The sequence below is a fragment of the Hyperolius riggenbachi genome, chromosome 8 (assembly GCF_040937935.1).
Source record: "Hyperolius riggenbachi isolate aHypRig1 chromosome 8, aHypRig1.pri, whole genome shotgun sequence".
Classification (NCBI taxonomy): Eukaryota; Metazoa; Chordata; class Amphibia; order Anura; family Hyperoliidae; genus Hyperolius; species Hyperolius riggenbachi.
In genome coordinates, this window is record NC_090653.1 from 86,102,723 (window position 1) to 86,116,866 (window position 14,144).

General features: G+C 43.9%; 1 protein-coding gene across 2 annotated transcripts in view; it reads right to left on the reverse strand.

Moving 5' to 3' along the window:
- Positions 1-1,062: 1,062 nt before the first annotated feature.
- The window catches only part of LOC137529006 (tetratricopeptide repeat protein 16-like), a 417,560-nt gene continuing 404,478 nt past the window's right edge, over positions 1,063-14,144 (reverse strand). The window contains exons 3-4 of one of the 2 annotated variants that reach the window (XM_068250865.1): positions 3,534-3,610; positions 1,063-1,142 (exon numbers count right to left, since the gene is read on the reverse strand). In XM_068250865.1, the coding sequence (XP_068106966.1) occupies positions 3,552-3,610 (59 nt within the window). In that variant the 3' untranslated portion in view covers positions 1,063-1,142; positions 3,534-3,551. Of the gene's footprint in view, positions 1,143-3,355; positions 3,611-14,144 lie in introns of those variants that run through there. The other variant, XM_068250864.1, reaches the window with a different exon arrangement.

Genomic DNA, 14,144 nt, shown 5'->3' on the forward strand with positions numbered 1-14,144 from the left:
ATGGGTGATCAGTGGGTGATTAGATGGCAGAACAGATGTAAACAATGCACTTTGGAGGTGATCTGAGGGTAGGTCTGCGGGCGTTCTGATGGTGTGGGAGGGTGAGCAGATGCCCGTAAGAGGCAGGTTAGGGTCTGATCTGATAAGTGGCAGTGACAGGTGGTGATTGGCGGGTGAATGACAGGTGATTGACAGCTGATTACAGGGGAGGATAGATGTATACACTACACAGGGGGGGGGCGGGCTGGGGGGGTCTGGGGAGGATCTAAGAGTGTGGGGGGTGATCAGGAGCCCCCAGGGGACAGTTTAGGGACTAGTTAAAAAAATAGCGCTGACAGATAGTGACAGGGAGTGATTGATGGGTGATTAGGGGGGTGATTGGGTGCAAACGGGTCTGAGGGGTGCTGTGGGCGATCAGAGGGAAGGGGGGGAGATCAGTGTGCTTGGGTGCTCACCTGCGTAGCTGCAGCCTGCCCTGGTGGTCCCTCGATCACTGGGACCACCAGGGCAGGAGGCAGCCTGTATAATACACTTTGTATACATTACAAAGCGTATTATACGGTTTAGATGCGGCGATCCGGTAGCAAGTAACCCGCCGGCGCTTCCGAACGGCCGGCGGGTTACAGCACGAGGGGGGCGGAGCCTGTCGCCGGCGACTGATCGTGTCACGAATGACGTGATCGCCGCATAACCACGCCCACCGCCGATGGGCGTATTGCGGTCGTTTGGGCCCAGCCCTTTGCTCCGCCCATCGGCTTAAGGCGGTCGGCAAGTGGTTAATCCAAATAGTATTGATCTACAATTTGCTCAATAAGTAAAAACAGTGTAAGTGAACAAGCAGCTGAATCTCTTAAGACCCCTGATCCCCCCCCCCACACACACACACAGACTCCCCTAAAGACAACATCGTTCCCATATTCTCTAATCAGAGTTCAAAGCAGGTCAGTTTTAAACAACAGGATTTATAATTTGTTTATAGTCATCAGAATCTTGGAACTCACACCAAGCGGCCCAAATGAGTGTGAGTGTCATGTCCACTTTATCATGTGCGATTAATATTGCCTTCTCAACAATTTCCTTCATCTTTTGAATTCCATGGAACCACTGGTGTAAGGTAGGGACAGACGCAGACTTCCAAAGAGCTGGGATCAGTGCACAAGCAGTGTTAATCAGATGTGTAAGTGGGGACTTTTTATGGCTTTTAAAAGACTTTGATGCCCCATGTAGCAAGAAAGTTTCAGGTGTAAACTAGAGGGATCAGCTAGTTATCTTAAAGATTAAATCATGCACTTGCAATCCGAAGGGTTGTATCTTAGGGCAATCCCATGCTTTATGCTTTAAGTCTCCACTCGCAAGTTGACATCTCCAGCACAAGTTTGAAGTTGAAGAGAAGATTTAATGTAAGTTAGCCTGAATACAGTACCAGGAAGTAAGACATTTGTAATTCTGTTCCTGTGCATAAACATTGAGGCATGTCTTATGTGCCCTAAGAAACATTTGGTCCCACTGCGCATTGGAGCTGCCTCCCCAGGGCCCCATGCCACTCAGCTTGAAAGGGTAGAAGCATCTGGCTATCAATTGGATTGAGCAGATTATAAAGCCATGAGGTTGTGTGCTTATCATGGTTTTGGGATCTACATTTCTGATCAAATGGCGTGTATGTGCACCTAAGGTACTGGTCCATCTTTCCAGAAGAGGCACAATTGGCCATTTGACAGTATTTCCAAAGAGAGATTGGATTAGGAGAAGTCAGTGATTTGCAAGTTTCCTATGGGGCCACCCGACCATTTACAACAAAGTCAACCAATCTAGGGGTATGCTAGGGAACGGATTCTTCCAAGAACTTTTTTTCCAATCCTGGAGCAAAGTGAGGATTTCTCACATCTAGGGTTATGAGCCCCATAGGTGAGAAGAGGGATAAGGCTTTAGTAGATCTATTAAAGGCCCCAAGGGAAGCAGCTATCAGGGGGTGAGACCATCTAATAGTGGGGGGGAAGTGGTTTAACCTAGCCATGGTAAATCAGCCAAATCACATTCCACAAATGATTTCACCAGTATATCCCAGTCCTTTGTGTCCACGTGGGCCGGCCAATCAATGATTCTAGTCAGTTGAGCAGCTAAATGAGCAGCTAAATGTTTTGAAATTGGGTAGACCCAGTCCACCATCTATTTTCATACACCTTAGCATCTTGATAATGATAAGTGGTGTCTTTTTTCCCCAAATGAACACGTGAACCTGCTTGTGGAGGTCCTTAAAATAGGAGAATGGGAGTTAAATTTGGATAGCCTGACTGATATACAGAAATTTTGTTAAGATGTACATTTTGGAGGCTGCAACCCTCCCAAAACAAGAAAGTGACTTCAATCATCCACAGTCTTCCAACAATTTTCCCACATTCTTAGCCAGAGGTGCAAAATTGAGTTTGAATTCATTATCTAGATTGGCAGAGAGGTTAATTCTCAGATATACAATTGACTCGAGACCCCATTGGAACGAAAAAGCTTTCTTGCAGAGATCCAATGTATGTTGACTCAGGGTAATATTCAAAGCAAATGATTTTAAATAATCTTTAAGTTGGAGATACAACCAAAGAAAGTAAAGGCTGAGATTAAATTAGGTGTAAGGGTTGCACAGGAATCGTGCATTGCACTTCACGAGCACTTCATGAGCAAAGCACAAGACCTGCAACCAAATGGAAATGTCACTGTTCAGGAAATAACTGAAATACCAAGGCCAGGAATAGATGAATAATGGGAGTTTATTTACAAAGGCAAGGAATATAAATAAAGAAATGAAACCAGCAATGTACATTAACCTCTTGCACAGCAATATAAATAAATGCAACAATATCCAGGAATGAATACAAAATAATAATCCTACACTTGCATCCGAACTATATAAAATTAGATCTCCCTGCATAAGGCGTAATGCAGAGAAACCCAGTGTATATGTTATGGACAGAAGTTTAATCATACACTTAAAAAATTGCCAAGCAATGAACGATAGCTAACATATGGAGAGGGTACAGCATGCAGTAGGTCAGCAGCTGTTTCGCACTCACTCAGTGGAGTGCTTCATCAGGACACTGAGCCCCCCAATAGCAATCCCTTAAATAGTGTACTCACTGATAATGGATGTAAATACTTGGGCAGACGGGACGCCTGAAGCACACCGCCATCCCCTCCATTCTCACACTTCCTGGATCTGCGTTCCACCAGCAGGAAACAGGAAATAGTTGCTAAACACGGTGACCAACCAGGTTGCCAGCAGCGTCATCCGAATAGGATGACGTGAAGCACATTGCGCAGCAGGTTTTAGGGCTTCCAGGCCCACAGTTTTAGACCATTCCACTGCACTCTATCATAGCCTGAGAGGACCAAAAATAGTCAGTCCAATCAGGGCTGAGATGGCCGTTGCTGCGGCAACGGGACGCCAGCCACAAATCATTAAAGCACTGTTCAAAAACCCAAGAAAACAAAGGGGCTTAACAAATAAAATTATAGAAACTATCCCTACCATGAAACCAACTCACCCGCCGATACAACTGACATCAGGGAGTGAGTGCACTCTGGAGTCTGCCCGCCTCTGAATGAACCAAGTGAATATCAACTACAGGAGATAGCAAGAGAGAATACAATTAGAAAAAACTATATATAAAGACACATACAGAATAGCAATAAACAACATCATGCACTAAAAAAATACAGATAGATAATTTATTTCATTTAGGCCCAAAGGGCCCACTGCATCGAAAAAAGAGATCCAGAAGCTTTCTCTGCACTGTAATTTTCTAAACCAATCACCACTCCTCCTGTCCCTAGTCACCTGTTCCAGGCCAAAAAATCTAAGTTTAGTGGAGTCACCCATATGGACCCGATTCATAGGTTCCATCACCTGGGGACACACCTTAGCTTGAGGATTGCCCAAGGATCTACAATGGTCCTGATAACATTCCTGCATCATTCTAGTAGTAATCCCAATATATATCATCTGGCAGGGACACACAATGGCATGGAAAGAAAGCAGGGATTTGTGCCATTTATTCCTGCAGAGCGGGTGCTGGCAGAAGCAATGTCTGCAGCGTTCCCGCTCTGCTTCCCTACCACAACGAACGACTCTGGGTGCATCACATGTGTTCCAGGCTGCCAGAACCCAATAGGAGAGGGAGGAGCCAGAGCCAGGGAGAGGAACGGAGCCACCAGGAATCCATTCATTTTGGACATTGGGCGCAGTGAGACAGCCACTTCTAGTTTTGACCAGCCATAACCCGAAGTGACCAGATTTCGGGTTCTGGCCGTAACACACAAACATACACACACACACACACACACACACACACACACACACACACACACACACACACACACACACACACACACACACACACACACACACACACACACATATATATATACACACACACACACACACACACAATTCTGTGCACACAGACCACTGAACCTGCTTATTATATACAAGAGATATTTACAAATATATACACAAGGTAATTTGCAGGATACAAGATACGGCAAACGGTTAGTTATAAACTAGGACATCAACCATACAATGTAGTCACCTTGGCAAAGACTCGTCTAGGAGAAAGCAGTAGATCATACACAGGAAGGCAACAAAATACAAGGCAGCAAGGAACAGAGTACAAGGGCCGATAACCCAGATTAGGAAGGCCAGAACACTGGTATGATGAACTAGCACTGGATTAGTGCTCAGGCTTGGTTTATATCCTTGTTGTCCTTGCTGAGAGATCAGGTGACCTTTCAGATCTCCTCCCAACAGTCTGTAGCATAATACAAGTTCTGAAGGAGTGAGCCCTCTGCTGGCAGGCAGAGAAAAAAACAAGATTCAAAGCAAAGTTCATTAGGATATCTGTTAATGAAGAGTAGCTGGCGAACATCTCTGAATCCCTGGGGGGTTTACTACTTCCGAGTCGCTCTGACCCGGAGTAGTACGCTTGCACTGCCCGGCGGAGCGCGTCCTAGTTCGCGCTCCTGTTGCCGGGCACTTTGTCATGAACGATGTCACGCTCATGCGCAGAGAGTGCCCGGCAACAGGACGCGCTCCGCCGGGCATCGCAGGCGTACTACTCCGGGTCAGAGCGACCCGGAAGTAGTAAACCCCTAAGAGATGTTCGCCCGGCGAACCATTCGCCACATCTCTAATGAAGAGAGGAAGTCCAAGCACTACATTCACAGGGATGTCACCAACAGAAGCAGAGCATGATATTAGGTAAGGATAGGAGGGACTGAATGATAAAAAAAACAGGAGATTGTTGCCAAATTATTTCCCCCCTGTACATTCACATCTGACCTTACAAAATTAAGGAAGGGCTCCAGCATCAGGATGTAGACGAGTGGAGACGTGGGCAAGATGTGTACCATTTTTCAGTAAGATGGGCTCTGACAAGGTGTTGTTGACTTGTGTTCTCCCAGATGGATTTGACTATATCAGCCCTATTCAAGACCTCATTGTCATGCCCAGTCCCAGATTGGATAAAAAACGGCAGACATGTAATCCCAGGTGACCCTGTCAAGGGCCTTCTCGGCATCTGAGTGCACACCAATTACCTTGGTGGTGTTATCCCGTGCCTCCCGCCCCATCACAAATCCCACTTGATCTTTATTCGCTTTGTCAGCAACCATCCCCTGCAGGTGCGTGACCAATATTCTTTCTAATATTTTCACATCTAGGTTCAGCAAGGGTATTGGCCAGTAGCTCTGACCAAGACCTGGGTCCTTGCCACTTTTAGATAGCACTGTGATGTGAGCCTCAAGCAACTGTTGAGAGGGAGTGATGCCAGAAGGGATCCCATTAAATAACTCAAGGAAGGCTGGAGCCAGAGCAGAAGCATAGAGCCTATAGTACTGCGAGGTTTGGTCATCTGGGCCTCGACATTTATCAGTTTTTTTGGCCTTTAACTGCAGCGAGGAACTCTGGAATAGAAATGTCTTCATCCAATTCCTCAGCAAGGTCTGGGGTGATCGGAGAGAAGCCAAGAACTTGGATATGTCAGCATTCCTAGCAATTATTCAGAAGAGGCACCCCAAACGGTAGCCTTTGGTTTCTTCCTTCAGTCACCACACTGCAGCTGTTCCACAGGTATATCCTTCTTTACCAGATGCAATATGCTACGAAAAAGCAACAGTGCTATGTAGGCCACACCAAGATACTTCCATGAATTTATTCCACCTCCAGAGATGCCACATATTGCACTATTATCCATTTTCCTTCGGACATTTTTGGCATGTTAGCAGTCTAGGTTTATCAGTTTATAATTCAGTTTCATGTCCGCCATCTAGTGGCCTTAAATTATATTGCACTGCATTGCACTATTATCCATTCTTATTGTATTGCACTATTGTCCCTTTTCATTCAAATATCACCTATATCTTGTATAATCTTAACCCCACATGTTGTAGTCCACACGGGCACTCAGGGAGATATACCACCATCTTAGATTCACAGTTAAGAAAACGTTTGTGCTTGTGGGCTTCCCACACCGTTAGAACATTGCAGAAGAACGTAGAAACTCCAGGAGCACACGTCAATAAAACTCCATCTCTTTAATTAATTTTAAAAAAAAAATAGATGCACAGTTAGACCAGAAACCTCATCAGTAGTGTTTTCTCTAAAATAATTGTGCAAAGCCTCAGAGATCTCCCTCCAATCTGAGTCATCTGTGAGCAACTGAGGGTTCAATCTCCATGGTACTGTTTGCTCTAAGTAGCCGGGAAGGCCAATTGGGGAAAAACAGGAGCATGATCTGAGATATCCCACATTCTGAACATGACAGAGGCCTCTTACATTTGTGTCCTATCATGTGCGTTACAAAAAAGTCTGAACATGAATACGGTCTGTCACCTGTGTGAGCTTTTTAGTGTCTATGAAACGTTCCTATAGAAATCTTTCCCGCACTCTGAACATGAACAAGGCTTCTCATCTGTAAGTTTTAGATGTGTTCTGAAGGCTCTTTCTACCGTGAAAAGTTTTCCCACATTCTGAACATGACAGAGGCATCTTATCTGTGTATCTTATCATGTGCTTTACAAAAGTTTGAACATGAGTACGGTCTGTCACCTGTGTAAGCTTTTTGGTGTCTATGAAACTTTCCTCTATCATATAAATCTTTCCCGCACTCTGAACTTGAAAAATGACACTCCCCAGTGTGTATTCTCAAGGGTCCATGAACGTTTCCATTCTGAGTAAAACATTTCCCACACTCTGAACATTTCCCACACTCTGAACACCTGTGTGAGTTTTTAGGTTTCTCTGAAGACTGTTTCTATCATGAAAAGTTTTCCCACATTCTGAACATGACAGAGGCCTCTTACCCATGTGTCTTGTCATGTGCTGTACAAAAGTCGGAACATGAATACGGTTTGTCACCTGTGTGAGTTTTTTGGTGTCTATGAAATCTCCCTCTATCATAGAAATCGTTCCCGCACTCTGAACTTTAAAAAGGCCGCTCCCTAGTGTGTATTCTCATATGTCCATGAAGGTTTCCATTCTGAGTAAATCATTTCCCACACTCTGAACATGAATAAGGCTTCTCACCTGTGTGAGTTTTTAGGTATCTCTGAAGGCTCTTTCTATCATGTAAAGTTTTCCCACATTCTGAACATGACAGAGGCCTCTTACCTGTGTGACTTATCATGTGGATGCGTATGAGCTTTTTGGCCCTAGGCCTTTACAAATCTGCACATGGAGGCAAAACGTTTTAGCTATTTACTTAGGAAAGGGTTCTTTACAGTAAGAGTGATTAAGATGTGGAACGCATTGCCACAGGAAGTAGTTATGGCAAATTCTAAATCTGCATTTAAAGGGGTCTTAGATGCTTTTCTTGCACTGAAAAACATCCATGGCTATAATTACTAGGTAATGCCCAGTGGTGTTGATCCAGGGATTTTATCTGATTGCCATCTGGAGTCGGGAAGGAATTTTTTTCCAGGTTAGGGCTAATTGGACCATGCCTTGTAAGGGTTTTTCACCTACCTCTGGATCAACAGGGATATGTGAGGGAGCAGGCTGGTGTTGTACTTTGTTTTCTGGTTGAACTTGATAGACGTATGTTTTTTTTTCAACCCAAATAACTATGTAATTAGGTGCTTTACAAAAGTTTGAACATGAATTACAATCTGTCACCTGTTTGAGTCTTTTGGTGTCTATGAAAGTTGAATTTGTCATAGAATAATTTTCCACACTCTGTGTCTATGAAAGTTTCATCCATTGTAGAAATCTTTCCCACATTCAGAACCTGAAAAATGCCGCTCCCCAGTGTGTATTCTCACGTGTCTATTAAGGTTTCCTTTCTCAGTAAAACATTTCCCATCCTCTAAACATGAATAGGGCTTCTTACCTATATGAGTTTTTAGGTGTCTCTGAATGCTCTTTCTATCATGTAAAGTTTTCCCGCATTCCAAATATGACAGAGGCCTCTTACCTGTTTCTCTTATCATGTACATTACAAAAGTTTGAACATTCATATAGGGCCTGATTCACAAAGCGGTGCAAAGTGTTTGCACGCCTGTGAAAAGCCCTTTATCACGCCTAAACTCAGTTTAGGCGTGATAAAATGAAACTCGCGCGAAATTCCCGCGCGCAAAGTTTTGCAGTGCGCGCGATGCGCCCATTAAACCCTATGGGCGCTGCGCGCGGAATTACGCGATTGCGCGCGCAAAACTTTGCGTGCAGGACTTTGCGTGCGATAAAGAGCACAAAGCAGTGCTAACTCAGCGGTGCAAAAGTTATCACGCCTGAAGTCTTTTAGGCGTGATAACTGAGTTATCACCGCTTTGTGAACCAGGCCCATAGTCTGTCACCTGTGTGAGTCTTTTGGTGTCTATGAAAGTTTCCTCTGTTATAGAAAACTTTCCAGCACACTGAACGTGAAAAAGGCTGCACCCCAGTGTGTATTCTCATGTGTCTATTAAGGTTTCCATTCTGAGTTAAACATTTCCCACCCTTTGAACATGAATAAGGTTTCTCACCTCTGTGAGGTTTTTTTAGCTGTCTCTGAAGGCTCTTTCTATCATGAAAAGTTTTCCCACATTCTGAACGACAGAGGCCTTTTACCCATGTGTCTTATCATGTGCTTTACAAAAGTTTGAACATGAATACGGTCTGTCACCTGTGTGAGTCTCTTGGTGTTTAAGAATGATTTCTCTGTCATAACAATCTTTCCCATACTCTGAACAGGAAAAATGCCGTTCTCCAGTGTGTATTCTCAGGCGTCTATTAAGGTTTCCATTCTAAGTAAAACATTTCCCACCCTCTGAACATGAATATGGTTTCTCACCTGTGTGAGTTTTTTTCTGTGTCTCTGAAGGCTCTTTCTATCATGAAATGTTTTCCCACATTCTGAACATGACAGAGGCCTCTTACCTGTTTGTCTTATCATGTGCTTTACAAAAGTTTGAACATGAATATGGTCTGTCACCGGTGTGAGTCTGTTGGTGTCTATGAAAGTTTCCGCTGTCATAGAAAACGTTCCCGCCCTCTAAACATGAAAAAGGCCACTACCCAGTGTGTATTCTCATGTGTATTAAGGTTTCCACTTTGAATAAACCATTCCCGCCCTCAGAAAGAGCCTTCAGTGACACCTACAAAAACTCACACCGGTGAGAAACCTTATTCATGTTCAATCATGAAACGTTTTCCCACATTCTGAACTTACCTCTATGTGTCATTATGTGCTTTACAAAAGTCTGAACATGAATACGGTCTGTCACCTGTGTGAGTTTTTTGGTGTCTATAAAAGTTTCATTCACTCTGAACATGAAAAAGTCTCCTCCCCAGAGTGTATTTTCATTTGTCTGATGTTTCCATTCTGGGTAAAACGTTTCCCACACTCTGAGCATGAATACAACTTCTCACCTGTGTGAGTTTTCCTAGGTGTCTCTAAAGGCTCTTTCCATTATGAAAAGTTTTCCCACATTCTGAACGACAGAGGCCTCTTACCTCTGTGTCTTATCGTGTGCTTTACAAAAGTTTGTACAATCTGAACTGTTTAGTGCACCGATGGTGTGTACTGATGTGCTGAGATCCACTCTGGAGCAATGAGCGTCTGTAGTCAGATATCTCAAGATCCGCACCATCAAAATTTCTTTATTTATAGCTCAATCCATAAAAACACACTTAAAAGGTATGGGTACACATACAGATGACGCACAGGCGTTTCGGACCACAATAGTCCTTTCTCAAATCATAATGGACCCACACTAACTAACACCAGTTAAAACTTATGTTCTTATAGTCTAGAAGAGGACCACATAGAGAACTATCTCATTATCTAACCTGCATATGTATGAAAGTGTTTCCACGAATCAGGTGTGCCTCCACATTCCAATTGTCCAATCATCAAGCGCCCAATATGGACCTCAACCACAGTGTACAAGTAAACAGTACTTAATGCCCACAGATCTAAACACATATAAATATGGCATAAAATGAATACCTACAGTGCGTACCTGTGTTATGTAAGTCCAAAGCTCATGGTGCTAAAGGCCCCACAGGCATCCAATCAAAAGTCCGCCGACAACGTCCACAAAGAGGTATGCTGTAGTGCCACATGGTCTGAACAGGCCAATAGGAAAAGGGCCGACAACGTCCGCTCACCGCAACCAAGGCAGTAGGCGGAAAACCCCCATGCGCGATCATCGCGCTACCATGGGGGGCGTGATGTCGCCGATCGCATCCTCCAATTACAAGGAGGCCGACAACGTCCGCTCCCGGACTGTGCGCTGTCATAGGGGGCATGACCGCTCACTTACCTCCAATTGCAAGGAGGCCGACAGTGTCCGCTCCCGGAAGCCGCAAAAAACACCGCCGCTTAGTCATACAAAGCCGGTGGCGGAGACAGCCAATCAGTATGCGGCCTACAGCGTCCGCACAGAGTCGCAAAGCAGGAGGCGTGGTTTAAAGCGACCACATACTCCTACTAGGAAAACAAAAAGACATCAATGGATGCACGCGACGCCCATCACACCCTAAGCCTAGAGCGCATGATAAGGACAATGTTTAGTATAATAATATACAACTACACACTATGTATATAATAATAATAATAATCGGGACAACAGAAGATATATTACCTCACTGCGTCCCTCAATTTCAATAAGGATATAGAAGGCTCCCCCTGGTGGAATCATAAAATATTGCAGGTTGCAACACATAAATCACAATAGCATAGATAAATCATAGTCTCTATTCAGACCTTTTGGTTCTAAAGTGTCCAATTTCTTTATCCAATAGTTTTCCCTAAGTGCCAATAATTTCTGCCGGTCACCTCCTCTACGTAGTAGTGGTATACCCTCTATAATCTGCACCCTAAGCTGGCAGAGACGGTGCTCTTTTACACAAAAATGGTCCGAAACTGATAGTTCCCGATTCTGATTTCTGATATTAGACTTCTGTGAGGAAATTATATCCCTAAGGGGTTGGGTAGTTTTCTCCACATACCCCAGCCCGCAGGGACATTTTAACAAATAAATAACAAACCTGGACTCGCAGGTAAAATTGCCTCTGATTTTGTATTTTGTCCCTCGGCTGGGGTGGGTAAAAACCTCCCCTTTTGTGATATAGCTACACAAATGGCACCCTATACAAGGAAACGTGCCATTTCTCTTGGTCACTTTCACTTTAGTGGGTCCTAAATGATTATGTACAAGTGTATCCCTTAAGGAGGGTGCTCTCTTAAATGACATAAGAGGCCAATCATGGAATTCCCTCACAGTCGGAAGTCCCTGTTTAAGTATGGGCCAATGTCTGTTAATGATATGTCTTTAATTCTAACAGCTGACATTACATCGGGCATGATACTTTTTATAGCACATCCCGGGGTTTTCCTTCAAATTGCTATTTGTTCAGTTTCTTTATTTTACTACTGTATAGATACACACTGTATCTATGAAATGAAAGTGTGACACAGCAGTTTTTGCATTGACGTCCTCCCGTGCCCTATGCAGTGCCCTTGTCTCCTGTGGCTGCTCTCTATAATATGTTAAACATGTAGATCACATCCCATGAGAGATAAGACAAACGCATTTAGAGGAAATATTTCCTGTCTGTAAATGAATAATTGTTTTAGACATATTTCCATATAACCTCTTAAATCTAATTGCACTGAAGATAGAGCAGGGAATAAAAAACACTGTTTATTGGTATTTGGAGCGTTATTCAGAAGTCTTGCAGAAATAATTGTGTTTATGCAAATCAGCAGCATATTTGTTAAGCTGATCACTCCATGAAATCATGCTAGTGTCGTATCAGCATGCACAGTGCAGACCTGGCAATATTCACACTTGGATAAGAAAGGGGTAGAAGCTAGAAGGTCAAAACTGTGCGACTAAAATAGCACACGTGCTTTAAAAGTTTAACTTGTCCTAGGTGTGCACTGCTAATTCACCGCTGGGTGACAAATGAGAAAATCCCAGTAACAAGAGCTGGACATTCAACTGGTCAAAAAAACATTGTGTTATCGGAAAGGGAAGGAGGGGAAAATTCTCCCAAAATGCAAATCCTTATTGACCCAGGAAATGGAAGCTGTGCTAAGAAATAAAGTCATTGCTGCTATTAGGTGACAGATGATTAATTAATACAGTTTCAGCTAATGGATTTCTTGCCTAAGGCCAAACTAAAACTGAGTGTTGGTGTACGTGGGACGTGGCAGAGGAGGTTAACTCACCTTTGTTTTTACCTCTAAACCTAGCACTCTATGCCATCCTCCTGATACTTCCTCCTTCCGCCCCCGGTAATTCCTTCTTCTGGCTGTGATGGATAGATTATCAGGAGGATGCAGAGAAGCGTGGAGCACTGCATTCAGAGGCAGCAACCAAGGTGAGTTAACCACTTTTGGCGTGGCCCATGTCCACTAATGCTGAGTTTTAGTTTAACCTCTGGAATTTTGCTCTCACCCAAACCCACAGATTAGCGCAGTGGTAGTGATGGCCGGGGCGCACCTTTTCCACTGTTGGGTCTCTCCAACTCACTCCCGCTGTAACTACTAGGTGGCCTCTGGTCTCTGTATTCCTCTTAAAGAGACTCTGTAACAAAATTTTGAGCCTTATTTCTTCTATCCTATAAGTTCCTACACCTGTTCTAATGTGCTCTGTCTTACTGCAGCCTTTCCTAGTTGCAAAGTGGCTGTGTTATCTCTGTTATATGATCTAATCTTTTCTCCTCTGTCGGGTCTGTCGGGCTCAGGTAGTCAGGCTGGAATGTGCTGTGCTGCTTGTGATTGGATAGAAGCTATACACACCCTCTCCAGGCCCCCTGCAAGCTCTGTATGACTCACACACTGAGCTACTCTCAGCCTATCACTTGCTATGTCTTTTGTTTGTAAACAATGCATAAAATGGCAATTACAAGCCAGGATTACAGCTGGGAGTGGCAGAAACAGCACAGAGGGGCCCAGGAGAACATAATAAATAGAATGGTATGCTTTTTATTGTAAGAATTTTGGAGTACAGATTCTCTTTAAAGCGGATGCGAGATTAAAAACTAACTATAACAAGTATCTTGTCTATATAGCTTATCTAAAGCTTAGATAGTTTACACAGCAAATCTATCTGCAAACAGCTTTATATAAGCCAGGTATATAAGGGTTCACTTGGTGTTTGATGCACACACCCTTTTTGCAATACGATTACACAGAGGCAAGCTTATCTGCATCTTGAGCAAAAAAACCTCATCCCCCTCCTCCTCCCCTCTGCCTCTGAAATCTCTGGCTAGTAATACCTCCCCCTCCTCCTGCCCAGACTGAGCTCCCATGAGCCCTTGCTACTGTCTGAAAGTGCCTTGGCTCTCTGAAAACCTGTGGGCGTGGCTTGTTTAGTTTATAGGGAATTAGAGTATTAAAACAAAAACAAAAAAGTATTTGGCTTGAGGAATGCCCTATAAAAAATAGGAAAGGAACACAATTATGCAATGAGTAAAAGTTCATCTCAGATCCACTTTAATCCTCTGCATGTCACGTAAAGTCACCCAATGTGCACAGAAACTCAGAGAGAACAGAGGGCACCTAGTGGCTGCAGTAGGAAGTTCAGGAGAGACACGACTGTGGAAGAGGTAAGCCCTGGCTGTCACTCCTGCTGCACAAGATCTGTGGGTCGGGATGAACGGACACAGCCAG